Raw genomic sequence first — 21,289 nt, 5'->3', positions numbered from 1 at the left:
TTATAGGAGGCAACTGATGGCTGTTTCTCTCTCACATTGATGCTTCTGTCTCTCTGTCTCTCTCTCCCCCCTTCCTCCCTCTCTAAAATCAATAATTAAATTCTATGCTTTGGTGAAGATTGAAAAAAAAGATTCTGTCTTTGTCTTTAACCATTTGCATTTTAATTATGATGTATCTTGGTGTGGGCCTCTTTGGGTTCATCTTATTTGGGACTCTGCATTTTCTGGACTTGTATGTCTATTTCTTTCACCAGGTTAGGGAAATTTTCTGTCATTATTTTTTTCAAATAGGTTTTTAATTTCTTGCTCCCTCTTCCCCTTCCTGCACCCGCATGATGCAAATATTGGAATGCTTGAAGTTATCCCAGAGGCTCCTTACACTATCCTCTTTTTTTTGGATTTTTTTTCCTTCTTGCTGTTCTGATTAGGTGTTTTTTGCTTCCTTATGTTACAAATCACAGATTTGATTCTTGGCTTCATCTACTCTGCTGTTGATTCTCTGTAAATTATTCTTTATTTCAGTTAGTGTATCCTTCTTTTCTAACTGGTCCTTTTGTATGGTTTCCATGCCCCTTTTTATCACCACCAAACCAGTATTACATGAAATGTTAAAGGATCTCTTCATCTTCTTCTTGAATAAGAAGAAGAAGAAGAAGAAGAAGAAGAAGAAGAAGAAGAAGAAGAAGAAGAAGAAGGGAAAAAAGATGAAAAACATGAACAATAAAATGGCAATAAATCTAGAAACAACTGAATAAAAAAACAAAATAAATGAACAGGCAGAACAGAAACAGTCTCATAGATACAGAGAACATTTTGATAGTTGCCAGCAGGCAGGGATGGGAGAAGAAGATGAAGACATAAAGAAGTACAAATTGGTAGTTACACGCATAGTCATGGGGATGTAAAGTACACCAGAGTGAATACAGTCAATATTCTAAAAACTATATACTGTGCCAAATGGGTATGAGATTTCTCACAATGATCACTTAGAAAGTTATATAATGTCTAATCACTGGGGTGTATGCCTGAAACTAATATAATATGTATGCCAATTGTAATTAAAAAATAAAATGATTTAAAGATATTTAAACAAGAAGAAAGGAGGTCTGGCTCCCTCCCGTGGTCATTGAGGAGAAACACTAGTATTTTTATAAGCATCCAGAGCTGCCTCCTAAGAAACCAGATTCTGTCATTAGGAAAATACAAATTTAAAATAAAATGATGTGATGATGTGAAAACCTTAAAAAGCTGAAGTTTGGAAACTAGCTTAGGAAATGGAGGCTCCCCTATCCCCCTGCCCCAGGCTGATGGATTGATTGCCCTGGCTTTGGGGAAGCAGAGAAATACGAAGTGCAGCAAAGGCAAGGATAACACCTGCTGGGAACCTTGCACTATTTTCAAAAAGTTCTGGGTTCATTGATATTCATATACTTACCCTGAGGCGTCTCTCTCCCTCTCATCATTACCTGTGTTATCTCAAGGCAAAATATGAGGGAATGTCCATTTTCACACACAAACCAAATGTTGTTTCCTTTGACTTCTAATCCCTATCCCCATGTGAGCCACTAATCTTTACTTTTACATGATTTTATGAATGTAGCAATTTGGGCATGAGGGGCTGGAGGAGGTATTGGTGGACAGGACTCCCCACTGATGGGTGATGTGATGGATGATGTAATGGGTGTCCCAGAGAAAAGGAGTTTAATGTAGGCGTGGGCAGCCCCGGCTTAGTGGGGCCTCCGGAAGGACTGGGCCCTGAAGGGCTTCCCTAACCAGCTGGGCTGAGGCAACTCTCTGAACGAGGATTTTACAAACCCAGCTTTGGGAAGTGTTCCCATAGGGGTAACAGAGTTTCAATAGAGTAAGTAAGCAATTACAATGCTCATGAAGTATTTTTTGGTGTAGCAACTAAACTCATCTTCTACATAGTTAAAATTAAAACAATACTATCCTGGTGTCTCTGTTAGGAGGGATGGTTTATCTTTCTAGATCTGGGCCTCAGTTTTCCCCCTCCAAGCAATCTTAGAGATTCGTTCTAGTTATAGGTTAGAAGGGAAGGTACTAAACAGTGTCCTTGCATTTTACAAGATTGTGAGTCCTATTTTCCCCAGAACTACCTCTATTCCCTCTGCTTCATTCTATGGGTCCAAAAAATGAAAAAAAAGAAGTGGTCTTGGGTTGTGGTCGAGTTAAGTTTTCTGTACCTACTCATAGATGCTGTCTCGAGATAACTTGTATAAACTTCTGAAGCATGAAATGGCTAAGGGTAAATGGCAGTGGTAGGTGCTAGGCATGGTTCTAACAAGCCTAGACATGGCTTGTTTTACCTGGTTTCCTGAGAGCCGTGAGGCAGACCCAGTTGCTTCCCCATTTTGTGGCTGAGGCATCTGAGGCTCAACGAGGCTACGTAATTCACTCAGTGAATTACATTTACTTCCTGGCTGTGGGCATAACCCACTGGGTGAGCAGCTTTACCTCAGACACTCATGCCATTGTTGCTCATACCCTTGTTATTAATAAGTCTGTGGGTGCTGAGCTTTCCTTTAAATGCCTTCTCTGCAGAGATGTCACTCAGGAACACTGTGACTTTAGTCTCCTTGAAGGTTCCTGGTCCCCAGTCCCGTTGCCTTATCTGACCGTTCTCCATCTTATTCCTGAGCTCATTTCCTCCTCTCATTCCCAAACATTCCTGCCCCTCCCCTCAGTCTGCATGTCTCTCTGAGTGGCTGTGTCTGCACCCATGGCCTTAGCAGCCATCGAGTCATCCTCTCTTATCATGAACATGCAGGCCCAGCTTACTCTACCGAAGACAGGAAACCAGGAGTCATGCCTGGTTGGTCCTTCTTCCTTCTTCCCTGTGTCCCGTTGGAGATCATGTTGCCTCTCTCTGCTTCATCTCTTGCCATTTTTCTGTGCCTTCTCTGCCTCTAACTTAGCTTAGACCCTCACCAGTGCTGACTTAGATTATTCAGTGCTCTTCTCATGTTCTGCTGGAGTCTCTGCATTTATTTGTAAACATACTGAAGCATTATGCTAAGCAAAGGCACTGTAGTGTTAACAAAATAATATGGTCCCTGACTCCCCGCCTCCCCGAGCCATTTGGTGGGGAAGATGGACATTGAATGATTCCATAATAACCACTAAAAGTGTTGGTTGTTGTTGTTTACCCAGGGCTGTTTCTTGTGCTTTCAGAGATGATTAATCCTCACAACAGCCCTATGATTTAGGTTTTGTTTTGGTTTTTGGTTTTTTGTTCTACCCACTTTTTAGATGAGGAAACTGAGGCACCTTCCTCAAAGCTACTCAGCTTCTGAGTGCAAAGCTGAGATTCAGACCCAGGTTTTCAGGCCCCAGGGGCCAAGTTCTTTCCCATTTTACACTGTCTCTGCTCCTTGCTGTACTGTTTTGAGGACGTAATTACAAGTTCAATGGCCATGAAGCAAAGGAGAGTTAAAAGGAGCTATAGGTGCACACTTCATGGTGAATGCTATGAAAGAGTAGGGGAAAGGCTAATAAAGATAGGAATTTAGGGAATTTCATTCTGAGAGGAAGATACTCAACCTGAAAACTAAGGCTGAAAAAGAATAACCTAAACATGTGTTACAGAGAGGATGCTGTTCCAGGCAGAGGGATCAGCATGTGCAAAGTCTCTAAGGCAAGAGAGAGAACCTGGTAAGAGCAAGGAAGGAGGAAGATGGCTATGGCCTCAGGGCAGAGAAAGTGGAGGAAGGGAAGCAATTGCCAGATGATGAGACGCCAGGCAGGGGAGAGCCATGGCTGGGATTTGGGACAATACCATGTAGTCTGAGAGAAGCTAAGGTTACAATTTCATCTTTCTCTAGTACGTTCCCCATGCTACTGTGCTCCAAGACATAAATCTGATTACTACTCTCCTTACTACCATTCCAAGAGGTTATTTCCTCCACGTGCAGAAAGAGCTTACTGAATGGCACTCTTTGCAGGGAAAGTGCACAGTAAGGTTGAGAAGCTGAAATGGGGAGTCTGAGTTGGTGGTATTTTCGATAGTTTGTTACATCATTAATGGAGAACTTGATGTTTGTGCTTTTATGTGAAAGAATTCAGAGCATGTCAGTAGTTTTGCCTCTTTTGAATGGAGCTCAAATAAACCACCTTCTGTTGAATTCTATAGTAAATATTTACAAATACATTTTAGTACATATATTGAGTTTATGTCTTTATATGTATAATTCTTAACATCAGGGGGTGTTTTACCTTATTTGCAGATTTCTGAGTGAATGCATGGTGATTTGTTTCTGCTGTTTAAGAATTTATTATTTGAACTTCTTTTTTGACTGCCATCTTGTTCAGAAATTATTCCCAGGTAAGGTGTGTTTAACTTTTGGATTCTGTTTTTGTTCTCCAGTTCAGAAAAATACTCAGTATGTACTGGCGTTTGATGTATTTGTCATTGTGATTTGCTTGGCTTCTCTGATTCTGTGCACAAGATCCATTGTCCTTGCTCTAAATTTACGCAAGGTAAGTGAGTGTTTGAATTTTCTCCCTCCCTTCTTGGCCTCTGCCCTCAGTTTGTCCAAAGAGTGGACCCTGACCTTGGGTCCTCCTGCCCTTTCTGGGGCCCTTGGCTAAATGAGACTCTTTTGAGTGACTGTCCCCTTGAAGGCATTCATCAGCCTGAGGTGTGTAGGGTGAGTAAAAAAGCTCCCACCACATCAGGTGGGATCAGAGAATTATCCTGCTTAAAACAGCTCATGAGCACAGGTACACAACGGTGAACTCACAAGCTTTTGAATGTTTCCAGAGTAAATGAGACCCTTTTGAGTTCAGGAGTAATCTTAAGAGCAGAATAATAGCACGTGTGGGTTTCATCTTTTGTCTTCAAATCAGAGTTCATTTTGACAGGAAGGCAGGAAAAATGAGTTATAATGAAGCAAAAATACTTTATTCTATTTTTAAGTAGTTTTAAAATTCTCCCCTGAGTTTCATTTTACCTTTTTACTCTCAGGGCTTTTGCAACTATACGTATCTCCCAGCTCTCCTTACCGTGGTTTGTGGCATGTGCGGAAATGCAGTCTGGGGTTAAGTGCCTGAAGTCATTGGAATACCATTTGTGGAGCTAAAAAACCCCTTGCTTATTTTGTAAATATGCATGTCTGTGACTGCCCCTCCCTCCAAGCCCCCAGATACTCTGATACCAGGTCAGGTTCTTGGTTCTGCCGGAGAGGGGACGGGTGGGGGCACTGAGAGCACACGCTGTGGAGCTGGACCACCTGGACTCCAGTCCTGGATTAGCTTCTCCATGCCTCAGGCCTTTCCTCTGCAAGATCAGGCTACTAAGGCCTAGTTCATAGGCTGTCTGGTTGAATGAGTTGATAATATGGAAAATATTTGGGATGTGCTGTGTTAGCTCTTACAAGAATCTGTTGGAGTTAGAGGATAGCCTATAATGTTTGAGCTCACTTAGTAGGCACTTGAATGCTCCAGTCTGGCTGGGTGGATTAGGCGGAAGAGGGCGGGCTGTGATCTCCAGCCTCGAAGTGGATCTGTCGAACAGGAAAAGGTGATGCTGCATCACTTTACAGGCGAGAGCACTGTGTTGCACTTGTCTTCTCCTTTCAGAGGGCAGTGTGGTTTGTAAGAAATGCTTTTTTAAAATGTTTGCTGCAGAGATTTCTGAATTTCTTCCTGGAAAAGTACAAGCGACATGTGTGTAACGCTGACCAATGGGAGTTCATCAACGGATGGTATATCCTGGTGATTATCAGCGACCTGATGACAATAATTGGATCCATATTAAAAATGGAAATTCAAGTCAAGGTGAGGGGCAACCCATTTTAAGTCTGTTGTTATTTCTAGCCTTCTGGATGACTTCATGTTCTTTAAGATATAAAAGCCTTGTGGAGACTAGTTTGATTCTTATGTTTTCTCTTTTCTCATACCCATACATTTGAAGCCTGACCTGACTCCTCATGAAGGGAAAGTAAGGAAGCTAATGTTCTGTGGAAGATGATATTCCTGAGAATATCCTCCAAGAAACTCGGCAGCATCTTGAGAATAGGAACTTAAGTTTGAGATGATTGGTTGTTTGGGCGGGTTTCATTTATTTTTTTGTCTCACAAGGAACAGCTGGCCCATGGACCAGTCATGTCAAGAGCCAATGGTGACCATCCCTGATCAATGGGTGCTCTAACAGACGGGTGTGAGGGCAGGAATATTAGAGTGTCTACTAGGTGCCTGACACTATGTATAGCTTCGTTGATTTGATCTTATAACAAAGTCTTGACTCCCCCTTCCCCTAACTGTTCTCCCCTCCATGCTCTGCTATCAGTGGGGAAATCTTACCAACTTGACCACGTGACACTAACATACCTCCCTCTTGTCCATTCTGACCACTTCTGGCTTCCTTCAGGCCCACTTCCTCTCTGGTCTGGATGTGAGAGCCCGTTCCCCATTGCTTGTCTGCCTTCGTCCTTGCATTTCCCAGATCCATCCACACAGCTGTCAGAGGAATATTTCTGGAAGTGTCTATGTTGCTGTTACAATCCTTTCTCATGGGAGCCCCTTTGGGTGAAGTGACCTCCAGGATCCATGTCACTTAGCTATGTCTCCTTCTCTTGCCCTAGATCTCACTGATCCAGTGATACTGTCCCTCTAGGACATCTTTCTGGCTCTCAGCATTGGGCCTTGCTTGAGCCTTTTGTCTGTTTACCTACAACGCTCTCCCCTAGCCTATCCACTCCCATGGGGTCACACCCATGGGAGGCACTTTGTGACAGGTGGGGCATTGTATCTCTTACTGCACTTTTCGTATTATATTAAAATTGTGCTTGTGTGTTTGTCTCCTCAATTAGGTACAGAAATCCTTGAGAGCAGGAACTGTTAGCAAATCATGTTTGCGCTTTCTTTCAAAAGTAGCTTATGGGCCCTGGCTGGGTGGTTCAGTTGGTTAGAGTGTTTTCCCATACACCAAAATGTTGTGGGTTCGATCCCCAGTCAGGGCGTGTACAGGAGGCCCTGACCGATATTGACAGATAATGATGGATATTTCTCTCTCTCTCTCTCTCTCTCTCAAATCAATAAACCTATTCTCAGGGGAGGATGGAAAAAAAATTTTAAGGTTGCTGACTGGTATTGTTTCATATTTAACAAGTACCATTAGTTTATATTCTTTAATGCCTAGGTTAATGCATTTTCTATTTCAGGATATTATTACTATCAGTTCAACTAATTGAAATACTAAATGAAAATCGGAAACATATTTGGAACTGTGCTCTCTATTAGTCTCTTCTTAGGTTAAAAAAAAACAAAACCCGAAAAACAAACCCTTAGTATCACATGCGGAGAGGCAGGCTGTCCATTTCCAGTCAACTTAAAGTGAGATTAATAAACTGAGTAGAGTAGAATATTTTACTCATATCTCTGTTTTCCATTCCTTAGAATATCACAAATTACGATCTGTGCAGCATTTTGCTTGGAACATCCACGCTTCTTGTCTGGGTCGGAGTCATCAGATACCTGGGTTACTTCCAAAAATATAATGTAAGTGGCATTGGGCAGTGCCACTGGGATTGAGATTCATTTCTCCTTTGCATTCTAGTAAGCTCCTTTTCAACATCTCCCATTCTGTTGATGTGTTTTTCAGGTGCTCATCTTAACAATGCAAGCTTCGCTGCCGAAAGTTCTCCGCTTCTGCGCCTGTGCTGGGATGATCTACCTGGGTTACACCTTCTGTGGCTGGATAGTCTTAGGCCCGTATCACAACAAGGTGTGTAGCACCAATTCTTCCTTTTGCAAATTAGGCACTTGAGACCCTGAAAAGTGGGTTTCCAGTGCTTAACCTCCTCACTTTCTGGCAGCGCATACCCATTTTCTTTCCCTTTTCCTTTTCAGGGTATTGAAATTACTGTGAGAGAGACTAAAGAGCACATTGCAGAGTTGTCTGGGAATGGCTTATGGGTCACATATCTACCAAGCCGATCATCCGATAAGAGATGTTTGGACATGAGATCACTATAATAAAAATGAAGATAGAACAGGGAAAATTATTACAAAATCTCTCTAAGTTAAAGTATTAGAGTTTTCATCCAAATTAAGTGAGGAGAATGCAGGTGGACAAAGAGTGCCCAGAATGGACCATATTAGGTGTATGATTACAATGGTAACACATCTTGTCTTTGCAGTGGTTTTGATGACAATACCGCCTCGGTGCCTTATTAAAGATCAGTATCTGAATTTTAAATTATAGCTGGGCTTCAGTCAGCAGCATAATCTCAGGCACATCAAAGTTATTCTCAGATTTTCTTGTTTTAAAATAATAACTTGGATTGGTAGAAGCATCAGGAAATGAGATTAGGTAGGCCCTGTTTTCAAACTAAAAACGTAAAAGGAGTTATTACATCTTGCAGTTTTTCTTCCATGGCCCTCTGGAAGATGGAACAACAGGAACAACAACAAAAATAACAGTGGCCCACACCGTGTACTTGTGTGTTAGGCACTGTGCTTACCATTTCTGCCTTCTTGTTCATTTAATCTCCATAATAGCCTATGGTTCTGTTATCTTGACTTAGGTGCTTTAGAAAATATGAGGTAAAACACAAAGGATTACACCAAAGCTTATATAACAGCTCAGCCTTATGTTTTGACCTTGATTGTTGCATTAACAAAATATCTGATTAAATCTAGTGTATAAACTATTTACAAAATGAGCAATCCACAAAATTCAAGCTTTCTGTGTTGTCCTACTTAAATATATCCTTGTGACTTGGCACACACCCAGGCTATCTCCCCTTTAAGGGTTGCATTTAATATATCCAAAAAGAATTATTGTTTTCCTGTTTGAGAAACTGTATAATTAACAAAGTGACAATCTCTGGGTTAATAGTAAATCTGGATAATATTATTGCTCTTCCAATTTCATGCCACTACTTTAGAGGTGACTTATGAGTAAAAATTGTTCTTCAAAAAACAGTAAGATCTCTCAGATCCAGAGAACTTACTGTTTTCGTGCCCAGGAAAATTTACATTTTTCTTCATTTGCCTTGTCCCCTGAATGTTCTCCAAATTTTTGTCACTAGAGGGCAATGTTGCACTGTGTGAAAAAAAGTTAACGGGGTTTTTTTTTTTGGTTTTTTTTTTTTTTTTTTTTTTTTTTAATTAACTGGCTCCAAGGCCTCAGGACAGGCAGTCCTATCTCCTTTGCCCTTCATCTTCCCTACCCCATCATTGTTCTGGAAGACGCTCAGATAATGTTGCTTGAATTTTACTAATATAGCTACCATTCTTGGGTGCTATGTGCTATGTTAGTTCTCCTATAGTCCTGTAGGGAAATATTACCTTTTTACAGTAAATAGGGATCTTAACATGTTAGATAATTTTTCTGAGGCTACATAGCTAGTAAATGGGAGAGACAGGATTCACATCCAGGTCCCCTGACCCCAATACAAATGCTTCCACTGATACCCAGTAGGCTTTGCTTGGTATTACCTAAAACGGACCATTACAAAAGAACATTTAGTTTGACCGAAGAATAGGTCAACTATGAGAGTATTTCTCTCACTCTGTGTCAGGGTTATCTTGTGGAAAACGATGTTACTTGCTTTATGAATCTGACTGAATTAATTTCCATATGTTCAGTTCTATCCTTTCAGAGGATTCAGGTGAGATTGGGATCCTCTGGACCAGCATTGTCTGAAAAAATACAGTAAGAGTTGCAAATGAGAGCCATGGGTACACTTTAAAATTTTTTAGTAGCTACAGTAAAATAATTTTTAAAATATAAACAGATAAAATTGATTTTAATTATATATTTTATTTAAACCCATAGATCCTAAATATTATCTCAGCATGTACTTCATATAAAACATTGAGGTATTTACACTTTTTTTTCGTACTAAATCTTTAGAATCCAGGGTGCATTTTCTCCTGATAGCACGTCAGGTGCTCCTCAGTCAGATGTGGCTGGTGGCTCCCATTCTGCACGTTGCACCTCTTGCCTGTGTCTCTCCCTTAACGCCGGCCTTCCGTTTCCCCCTTGGCGGAGCAGGGGGATGAGGCCTGTCCCTAGGACCGCCAGCAGGTCTGTGTATGGCATCTGCCTCCCATCTCCACCCAGGCTGATACATTGGGGAAATGCATAATTCAGTTAATTTAGTGAATGCACTAAGTCAGAGGAAGGAGAAAATCTTCAGCCTGACTCAGGACTTCCGCACTTCCCTTGTCTATATTGCTGCTACTTGGAATTGGAAGTTAGGGATGTTTCCTGCCCCCTGTACCCCCTCATCCCCCACACAAATGAACTTGGACTGTCAAAACTTTCAGATACTTCCAGCTGGTACCTGTTGAATCGGAAGACCTTCAGTAGTACCTGAAGTCTTCAAAGGCTGGGCACCACAGTGAGCATTTTCTGGGATCTAGAATCATAGCAACCTCGGCTGTAGAAGCTAACTCTTTCTTTAAACAAACCAACCACTCTGAAGGGGAGGTTTCAGGAAAACTAGTTTCATACTGCTGTGTGACTGGGGGCAGGAGCCACGTTTTAGCCTCCTGTTTTCCTAGTACACATTGGATTTCAATGGTCCAGCTGAAGGAGGGAAAACATAAAAGAAGTGTCCCGCTGATGTTGATTCCAGCACTAATGGATGCTGGCACAGAGCCCTTTCAAAAATTCTGGGCCCAGAGGGCTAGAGACTGTTGATGTTTAATAATTCAAGAGGAGGTTTGGAAGAACATTACTCTAATGTGGCTTTTACGTTTTGGAGGACTTTGTTGCTGAGGAATAAAGCATAGTCTTGCATTGTCTCCATTTTACAAGTGAGGAGACCAAGGCCTTGAAACGTTGTTGGGCTTTGCTGATGCCATAGGTGAAAGTCTGGCAGAACCAGCATTACCTCTTTCTCCTCTCAAGACCTCTAGTTTTAGCCAAGCACCCCTCTTATTCAGAAGAACAGTTAGGTAGTGAAAACATTTAACCCAAATGTTGCTCTTGAAGCCAATTTTTATGTCATTCTCTGACATAAGCCCTTGCATGGTATGTTTTCATTCAAATAAAAGTTCTTCTGGCTTGATTTCAAAATATCATTTGTGAAACAAATGCTTGGGTTCTCAATGTGGTCCCCCTAGAACCTATGGGGACTCCTTATGGAAATACCCATTTGTTATTCATTAAATGTTGCCTGTGCACCAAGCATTGTCAGGTTCCTCCAGGCTGAGTTCTTGAAGGGCAATGACTATGGCCTATCGTTGTTTACATTCTCTGTGTCCAGCGTGGTGCACAGAACGTGGTAGAGATTCAACAAGTCGGCTGCATGAACAAGAAACAGAGACAGCATTGCCTGCTTCCCAGGGGCTTACAAGCTCTTAAGAACCAAAGCCTCTCCCTATATATGCACTTCTGCTGGGCTGGATGCACATTAGAACCTTATTTCTCCTTCTCCTGAGTCTACTGTTCACTTCTGCTGTGGCTTTTGGCCACTGAAACTGACTGGGTCACAGCTGCTTGTGGTACAAAATGACAGGGTGTATACCAATCACTTTCCTTACTCAGTCTCTGTTTTTAACTTTTTAAATAAATCTTATCTGCATCGAGGAGAGAGAGGTATAATGGTTGTCAATAACATTAATGTTGAGACAAGTATTGTGTCTAGTCTGACACCAAGTCACTGCACTGGAAACAAAGGAGTAAATTTGGTATGTACTGACCAACTAGTCATTTGCAGTTCTAGAACCTGAAGCATAGACTGTCGTGGGTTCTTGAAACAAAAGGAAGGAATTGGGCAGGTTCCAAAAGGAACTATGAGAAATATAAACTATTAATGGTGCTGTTAGCACTGTAATTGGTGTCCATAGAAACCAGCTTTAACTTGGTTGTCCAAAGGCCAGTAGCGGGGATGGAAAATATTTACTCTGAGAACGTCTTGTCTTACTGTTAAATAATTTGCATATTGTTGTGATTTACTCAACTGGATGTTCCCTCCAGGTCTCTATGGAGAGTGGCTTCAGAGCTGTTGCTGATGCCGCAGAGGCCTGGGCGTGGTCCCTGTTTAGGTTAAATTTGTGTCCGCTGCTCTGGTTACAGATTTTACCCCACACATCCAGTCATGGAGAAGGGAGGGTCGGACATGGTGTTTGCCATCCAATTAGGGTATGGAGAAGTGGGCTCAAAAGCAGTTAGAAGACAAACCAGTAGTTTACACTGTGGTTCTTACTGATACAGAGAAGGTACTGGAGCTGCCAAGGCAACCAGCCTTGAAGTAGACTTTGAAATAGCCCTTTAACGCTGGCTTTTGTTGGACGCAAGAGAAGAGGCTATCAGGCGAAGAGAATAAACCCCATGAGGAAAAGTTGGAACGGTGGGTCTGGTATTGAGGGAGGAGAAAAGCACAGGGTAGCGTTCACCGTGAGGAGGTGGGAAGAGGCCGCCCATGCAAAGGAGGGCCCTACCCCAGCCTTCTTGGTCCTTGAATTTCTGGTTTGCACCCAGAATTTGTATATTTCTATGCAAGAGAAATGACCAGAAGGTTATATTCTGTGAAGTTTGGATTCTACTACAACTTGGACTGGAGGGTGAAGAGGGTTGAGTGAAGAAGGTGTCCTTGGAGGTTTCTGTAATAATCCAGATATAAGTGTTGACATAAGAGTGGAGTAGAAAGACTGGATCAGAGGAACACAGGAGCAGCGAACCTTAGCAGACTGAAGAGGGGGGAGATTAATCACTTCAACGCATAGTTTGAAGTCCCTGCTTATTTTGGAGTAAATATTCCTTTGGTAGGAGACTGAGTTCACTGACAGAAATCGGGAGATTTGGAAGGAAAGCCCAGTTTCTGGGTTAAGGGAGTGGGAGGTTTTATTTGTTGCATGTGAAGTAGTAGCACAACTTCCAAGTAGAAATGTTTTATTCAGCCAGGGACTTGGCTGTCCCCAAAGCCACACTGACTTAATGGACATATGGGCCCCACCGCTAAGGACAGATTTTGTTTCAAAACTCTACAGTAATTTGTTCCCTCTGTGTTCCTGAAAATCATGTTATCTTTTGCCTGTGAGGTGATTATTGTTCCTTAGAAGCTTTCATCTAAGGTTAACCCCCTGGTCCTAGAGATGTTAGTTTATTAAGTACCTGCTGTTTGTTTTTAGTTGATGTGGCAGGAGCTTGACAGCTGCTTAGGCCAGGATGCCTGCTGCAGGGTCCAGGGGCTATTCCACACCAGCCTCAGCCCAGCTTGGACCTCCAGGTGTGCGCCTCCAGCTACGTCGTACCAACATTTCTCCCTGGCCCATCAACCCTGCCTTGTCTAAATTGAGTCCATTCAGAGGCCTTTCCCCTTGCCCCCTCCCAGACTTATTTCCTCCTCAGTCTCCTCCTTTTTCAGTCTCACCTGGACTCCTCACAATCCTGGGCTCCTGCCCTCCTCTCTCCCCACATCCCTGCCCTCGGCTTTTCCCATTCTAGGAGATCTTCCCCATGCACAGTTACCCTTTAGAAACAGATCAGCTCACTCCTCTGGCTGAAATTTCCTACTGGTTTCCAGCTCTGGCCTGTAATAGTTTCATGTATTTAAAAGACCAAATGAGGCCCTTTGCAGTGTGGCACAGACGTGCCTCTCCAAACACTTCTGAGGCTCAGCAGTATGTCCCCCATATTCACTGAGCAAATCCTTCCCTTTGTCCTAGTTCTGAGGGTCACTTTTCTAATGCAGCCCACCCCAGCTCTCCCACAGGGGTTGCGATACCCCTCTCTTGTGGCCTGTCCACTGTTGGCGCGGGAGCCCCTAGCAGGCACTGGGCATGGTCATTCTTCCTTCACTTTCCCATCACCGACAACCTTTAGTTTTTAATGTGTTGAAATTACCCAGACCTGTGGTAGGAAAGGCTACAGTGGAGCCGTTCACGTAGCAACATTTTCTCGAGCCTACCCTGTGTCTCAGGCACATCCATCTTGGCTGGTTGTAGAATACAGTTGCTACAGTTCTTGCAGAAAACAGTTTGTTTGGCTGATCGTAGCCTTAAAAATGTTCATCACTTAGACCCAATAATAGAAAAAAAATGTTATGCTTACAAATGTTCATTACATTGTTCTTTACAATAAACATTATTGAGATGTCCAGTGAAAAGAAATAGTTGAAGTTGACACTTCTAAGGAATAGTCTGTTATATAACAAATACTAAGTGTGAATAAGATGTTGTTAAGTAGAAAAAAAAGATCAAAATCCAAAACCGTTAGATGATATGGCTACAAATACAAAAAAATGCATAGGAAAAAACTGAGGGAAATGTCAAGAGACTGTGAGTACGCAATGAGCTCTGAGTAAAGTTTCCCTCCTTGTGGGATTCTCGCTGTCTCACGATGAATGTTGCTCATTGTAAGGATGACAGCAGCTTCAACAAAACAGGCTAACAAAGCAGGCTAACTCTGCTTCTTTGGATGATACATCTCAAAAACTAACTTTGGTTTCCTCCTTTCAGTTTGTAGCTCTGAATACAGTTTCTGAGTGCCTGTTTTCTCTGGTCAATGGCGATGACATGTTTGCAACCTTTGCTCAAATCCAGCAGAAGAGCATCTTCGTGTGGCTGTTCAGTCGCCTATATTTATATTCCTTCATCAGCCTTTTTATATATATGATTCTCAGCCTTTTCATTGCACTTATTACAGATTCTTATGACACCATTAAGGTAAGTAATTATCACTATTTTCTGCCCAGAAAATTGTAAATTCTGTATAGATTGGAACACGGCGGAAAACTACTTTTTTTTTTCTTTACTTAAAATACTACATTCTGCTTAAATTTTGAGGTTTTGTAGAAAAGAAACTTGTTGGATGTTGGAGGTTAATTTTTAATATGCATTTAGGACATTGTCCTTGTCACCCAGATGAGGGTGGATTGGTTTGGAGGTGTGGTGGGAAAGAGAGCGGCAGTGGCTAAGGACGGGCTGAGTTTGGAAAATCGAGTAGCTGGGCTGCCAGTCCCCGCACTGCCAGGGGTGCCTGCCTGTCCCGGAACTTAGGCTTAGAGTGGTGAGGGGTGACCACCACCCTGACAACTGTTCAGCTGTTGGGACACCTATGCCCTGGATGATGCAACCATGTGTGTGGTACAGGTCTCCTTTAAATTACGAAAGCGAAGGCTTTTGCAGCTTCTTTGCTTCCTGTCTTCCTAAGCTACCTGATGGGTCCTTTCCGTCTGCGTCCATCGAACTGAGTTGTAGCTTGAAGGAAACTCTGCTGCTCTTGTGGTGACCCCTCTGCAGCAGATAGTTGTGCTCTGAAAAATCCCACTTCAGGACCAGCATCAGAGCTAGAAGGAGTGCTATGTCAGTGCCTTGGGGTGCTGTCCTCTTCCTGAACCTTCTCAGACTAACTCAGAGGAAGCGAATTCATTGGAAGTACTCCTGAGCGCATTTTTGTGTGTGTGCATGGGGAGATTAGTTTTCACACGGGAATGAGTGGTTGGCTGTAACAGCAGCGCTGGGCATATAGAGAATTGCTGCTCACTTCTGCCCCGTGGGCCCCTGTCTTGATGTGACAGGGTCCCTGTGAGCGGGCCAAGCCTTGGTTACGTGGCGGATGGCCTTGCTTAGCATGAGGAGAGGGGGTTTCAGAGTCGTCAGGTCTGCTTGAGAGAACTGACTGCCTTCTGCTCAACTAAGTGACCACCTTCCATAAAAGTAGAGGACATAGAGACTACTTACTTCTCAAGCTGATTCTACTTTGGCAGTGAGGGGGAGGGAAGGTCTTATCTGCTCTCCCATTAGTATTCAAACTTTAGACTTTTGATTATCTCCTTTATTCCCCTTAATAACACACCCCTCCCCTGCCTCACCCTGGCTTGCTTTCTGGTGTTTTCCTTTGGATCCTTCTCTGTTCCATGGTGGCCCTGGTTTGGCCTCCTGGGACTGACGGATTGATTCATCATTGTTAGTATTTACTTCTTGGAGCTGAGCTAGCAGTGTGGGAGAGTTTCATTTTAGCAAAGGTGGGTTTGGAGTGTTGACAAAGGGAGCAATTTCTCATCCTTTAGAAATACAGTAACAATGCTGTGTATTTTTTAAAGAAATACCAACAGAATGGTTTTCCTGTGACGGATCTGCAGGCATTCCTGAAGGAAAGTAGTAGCCAGGAGGAGTGTCAGAAGGAGTCCTCAGCCTTCCTGTGCCACAACTGCTGTCTGAGGAGGTCAGTATTGTGTTTAGTCAGGTCTCCATGCTCCCGAGATGAGTTGCTCTGCACGTTTAACAAAAAGGGCTTGGGAGGTGAACACTGCACTCAGAAACCAGCTGATTGTGGGGAAGAATTCAGGTTTCCTCCCACTGAAATCAGTTTTAGAAATGAATTCTTATAAAACAGGGTGGAAAGGTACATGACATGGTTGGACTCTCATTGGGATATTAGGAGGCTGTTATGAGAAGGCGTGAATTATGTCCCTAAAGTCAAGAGGGTGAACTCTTAAGTGACCAAAGTAAGAGGTCAAAGCTCTTGATTTTAGAGGTGGAGCTCTCAGACTGTCAACAGCATTTTCCCTTGTCACAGTACATGGTGCAGATGTACCTTGACCAGAGCAGGAGACCTGCCTGAGAGGAGGCTGCACGTGTCCTGGGTTGGAAATGCACGTCAGCAGCTCTCCGTTCACCAACAGTACTTAGCTAACTGTCCATCAGGACACTTAAGAAAATGGTCTAGACCAGTGATTTTCAATATGTTTCATCTCATAGCACACATAAATGAATTACTAAAATTCTGTGGCACACAAAAAGTATTGTATGTTTTTTCCTGATATGACAAAAAGAAAATAACTACAATTTTGATTCATTCACACCTGACAGCTATTGTCGTGTTGTCTGTTGTCATTTTTTTATTTGACGTTCTAAGGGAGAAGAGGTCAGTGCCCCTGACTAAATAGTCAGGCATTGCTTGTTTTAAAAATTCTTGTGGAGCACTGGTTGAAAATTGTTGATCTAGAGCTCAGTGGCAAAGCCTAGTGGTTTGGGGACTAGAATGGGGGTCAGGTAAGGATAGTATTTTTTTTAAAATCCTCACCCAAGGAGATTGCTTTTCATTTTTTCAGAGAGAGAGGAAGGGCAAGAGAGAGAGCCAGACAGACAGACATATAGAGAGAGACAGAGAGAAACATTGATCAGTTGTCTTCTTGTATGCGTCCCAACCAGGGATCAAACCTGGGTATGTGTCCTGACTGGGAATCAAACCCTTGATGTTTCATGACCAATCAAGTCCATGAGACAACACTCCAACCAACTGAGCCACTCTGGCCAGGGAAAATCTAGTATATTTAATTGTACCCATGTTTGTTTTCATCTCTAGTCAGGGTAGCAGGTTGTTAGCTCAAAGTATCCCCTACCCATGTGTTTTGAGAAAGATTCTCTAAACCATATTTCTAAAGGAAGATAGGAGAACATAATTGCAGCTTAAAACCACAGGATGTATTTCCTGCTAATCAATTCATACCGCATCTTGGGATTTGAAATGATACGACTGAAGCATTTCCAAACAATGTCTGGTAAATATGAAGTGAGGTCTTCTGAGGAGATTTAAGTTTTTAAAATCACATTTTATCCTCTCAGAGCATTAAGTTGTTACCATGGAAACTGGGATAAAGGGAAATTAATTTTTTTAATAGGCAGCTGCTTCCTAAGAGGCACCTTGTATAAGGAAAGTTTCTCAAAGTTGCCTTTCTAAAATGTAGTTTAATTGTAAACAACAACAAAAAATCATCCTAGGATGTAGTTGTGAAATCTGGAAAGTAACTGATAGGTTTTTTGTGTTTGATTTTTAGCCTTTGGTTTGTTCTATAAAAAGGCCCAGGAGGTTGTTAAATGTTTTCTAGTGCAGCCATACAGAATAAGTAAAAGATGTAAGGGGTGGACTTGAAGATTAATTGATACGGTTGGGTCTGAGGGGTGGGGAGGACTATCAGCAGATAGTTTACCCTACGATGCGGTACCAGTTGTTGAGAAGATGCCTGGTGCACAAGGGTGGTCGGGCCCACCTTCAGTGAAAGAATTAAATGGAACAGGAGAGTCTACCAAAGGAAATCAACTGAAAAATGGGGATGTTGAAAGTTTTGAAAAAAGAGGATATCAAAAATAAAAAACAGAAGTGGCTGTTACCAGAGATGGTTGTTGGTGAAATCAGCTAGAACAGTTTTAGCTGAATAATTCAATCAAAGCCTAGATCTAGGGGTATTTGATGGACCCTGCAAAGAGTAAATGAAGATCACAGGGCATAAAGAAGGAAACGGATTGTACTGGGTCTTGAGAACAAGTGATGGCTTTGACTCCATCAAAAATTAAGTACAACTACCCTGGCTGGGTAGCTCGGTTGCTTGGAGCATCATCCCATACACCAAAAGGTTGCCAGTTTGATCCCTGGTGGAGGCAAGTAGGGGAGGAAACTGATGGATGTTTCTCTCTCATATCGATGTTTCTCTCTCCCCCCTCCTCCATCCCTCTCTCTTTTTCAAATAAATAAACATTTCCTCAGGTGAATATTAAAAAAAAAAAAATTAAGTACACCTGGATGTGTTTAAAGGTGAGGAGCCAAAGAATGGAGTCAAAACTGAGGAAGAGTCTGAATGGAGAGTAATTATTAGAGAAAGCCCTTCTTGAGGAACCAGAGGAAAGAGGAAGGGCCCCCTCTCCAGGACTGCGGTAACCGTGAGGGACAGCCCTGGTTATCACAGCTCTGCCACCTCCAGAACACAGACAGGGCTGCACTCCTTCACCAAGCAAGCCAGCAACCACCACAGATTGGTTCTCCTTCACATTGTTGATAGAGCCTCCTCCCGGGGGTGTCCAACCTGTGGCCCATGGGCTGCATGTGGCCCAGGATGGCTATGAACATGGCCCAATGCAACATCATAAATTTACTTAAAACCTTTTTCTGCTCATCAGTTTTTGTTAGTGTTTGTATATTTAATGTGTGGCTCAAGACAACTTCTCTTCCTCCAGTGTGGCCCAGAGATGCCAAAAGGTTGGACACCCCTGCTAGCCTCATCATCAGAATGCCTGCATTTTTGTTTTGAACCCTGCCAGTTACTGAACGTATCCCACTATATCTCTTAAACCTCCTGGTTCCTCTGTGTCATGAGGGTTGGACCTCTGACACCTCTTCCAGCTCTCCTGTAATGTGGTTCTTTGGAAAGGTGTGCTCAGTTGAACAGGTGCAGAGTTTACCTTTCCCCTTCTCTCCTGTGGCAAAGGATGACAATCTGCTATTCTAGGCATTAAGAAGGCTTTGTCCAAGAAGGGAGGTGGAAGTTTCTAAAGAGGTGGGCAGCTCCTCAAAGTTGCCAAAAGCATCTACTCAAACCAAAAATAATGCAAAATGCCTTTCTTAATTTTTTCTTTTTAATGTTTCACTTAGCATGTTGATAACCTATGTATGCCTAGCATATGGAGTTTTTCTAATTTTTCTCAAAGGTTTTTGAGTCATTGTTCTCTTTTCTCTTTCCTCCTCCCCTCTCTGTTGCAGGAAAGAAAGTGATGACCACTTGATACTTGCTAACTAAAATTCCTCTGCCAAAGATAATCAAGTTCAGGCCTCCTTATCCAGTGACCATGTGGATGGACCCCAAGTGGCTTGGACTGGCACGTCCACCAAAAATACTGATGTTTAGTGTGGAGTGGGGAAGAGGACCGTCAGCTGGCTAACCGCAGCTGAATTCCAAAGTTCCTTTTTATGTACTTGGATGATGAAGTATAGACCATGCCAACTACTGGGCATTAGTGCAATAGATCAGTGATAAGGAAATTTTTTTAATTTATGACATGACTGTACTGGGATGCAAAAAATCATATTTCAGAATGTGCCAAAGAGTGATGTTTAAAACCATGCATTTGAAGCCGTGTGTTTATCCTCAAATAGGGGTTTGTTTTAAAAGTGATTCTTGGCTTAGAAGACATTGGCTAATTCATGGTCTGCACAGAGATGAATTTGGTTGCAATACCAAATTAGAGACTCGAGCTAGAAAGCGATTAAGCCATTTAAAGATGACATTTAAATCAACAGAAAGACCTCTGGCAGTAGACATTTCTTGGTCTATTTTCCTGTGGTTTTCTTCAGTAGGAAGCAACCATTGGCATAGTCAGTGAGATGAACAGGAAACACCTTGTCACTTGTATTAATTGCTGATTGTACACACATGACACATGGAAGTAAACTATAGCAGTGCTTGCTCATTTTAACAAATGGACTCCACTATGGTGGGGATTTACCCTTGTCAAGCAAGGAAAGATGGTATTTTTTACCTAAATAAATTTATTTTTATCATAACATTTGGGATTACTGTATCTTATTTTAAATGTAGTACTCTTAACATCTTCTATCTAATAAGAAATTAATATCATATTTCTGTTAACTCTCTGGTCTCTGAAAGGGATTTTCCACTTTCTTAAAAGCAGCAAAGGAGATAAGGGAGCTAGTAAATAGAAGTTATTCAATAAATATTTATATTAAAGACTTCAGAGATTAAGATCACTTCATGCATAGGCTTATTTCATACTTGAGCTATGTCAGGGGTCCACTGTTTTAGATCCATTGGGGAAGAATAGAACTGGAATGAAGCAGGACCCTCATGCCAGGGCTTTCTCTCTTTTCCCCCTGCCCCTCCCCGCCCCTACCAGCTTTTCCATCTTTTGCTCCTTTCTTCCTCCTTGCCCTGTACTTTCTTCACGTCCCTGCACCAAGGCTAGGCTGGGGAGCTCATCCAGGTAATATAAACCCTTAAAGTTTATAAAGTGAGTGACTTGTGTGGACACACAGAATTCTTGGCTGAAATTATAATTTTGATTAACTTCTTTTCTTACAAAAAAAAATCAGGAGTTATTTTTGGCTTTCAAACTAATTACCATTTAACTGATATTTCTGTGGTCAGTTGCTGACTCCAGAATCAGGGATGCAATTAGATCACTTCGAGTATATACCTGATACTTAAACGGACTCTGAATAAAGTTGCTATTAAAGCCTTTTGTGAAATCTGCAGCTGTGACGACCATTTGAGTAGGAGATTAGCAATGGTCTTCCTTGCTCATGCTTTTCTTTTACTGGCTTTCATGTTTCTTTTTATTTCATTTCCCTTCAGATGAACAGAACACTTTGAGAAGGAAAATCTTTTCTCAAGGTTACCTTGTGTCTGTGAAAACATTGTTTTCTCTCTTTTTAATAATTTTAAACAATTGTCACTTTACCAACTATGTTATCTGTTCAGATTTTATCGAACAATGTTGTTCTCATAACTGTGCTAATAGACACATCTGGGACAAAGTATTTTCTCTCCTACCCTAGGCCTCTATTTGGAGAGTTCAC

General features: G+C 42.2%; 1 protein-coding gene across 1 annotated transcript in view; it reads left to right on the top strand.

Moving 5' to 3' along the window:
- MCOLN2 (mucolipin TRP cation channel 2) overlaps nt 1-19,706 on the top strand; it is a 52,956-nt gene extending 33,250 nt beyond the window's left edge. Inside the window, exons 8-14 of the mRNA XM_054566832.1 lie at nt 4,385-4,497; nt 5,647-5,796; nt 7,417-7,518; nt 7,622-7,744; nt 14,437-14,643; nt 16,023-16,144; nt 19,457-19,706. Coding sequence (XP_054422807.1) covers nt 4,385-4,497; nt 5,647-5,796; nt 7,417-7,518; nt 7,622-7,744; nt 14,437-14,643; nt 16,023-16,144; nt 19,457-19,493 — 854 coding nt within the window. The 3' untranslated portion in view covers nt 19,494-19,706. The remainder of the gene's footprint in view (nt 1-4,384; nt 4,498-5,646; nt 5,797-7,416; nt 7,519-7,621; nt 7,745-14,436; nt 14,644-16,022; nt 16,145-19,456) is intronic.
- Nucleotides 19,707-21,289: the final 1,583 nt, after the last annotated feature.

The sequence above is a fragment of the Pteronotus mesoamericanus genome, unplaced genomic scaffold (genome assembly GCF_021234165.1).
Source record: "Pteronotus mesoamericanus isolate MK-2021 breed Mesoamerican mustached bat unplaced genomic scaffold, CSHL_Meso_final contig_181, whole genome shotgun sequence".
Classification (NCBI taxonomy): Eukaryota; Metazoa; Chordata; class Mammalia; order Chiroptera; family Mormoopidae; genus Pteronotus; species Pteronotus mesoamericanus.
This window is presented reverse-complemented; position numbering and strand designations above follow the sequence as displayed.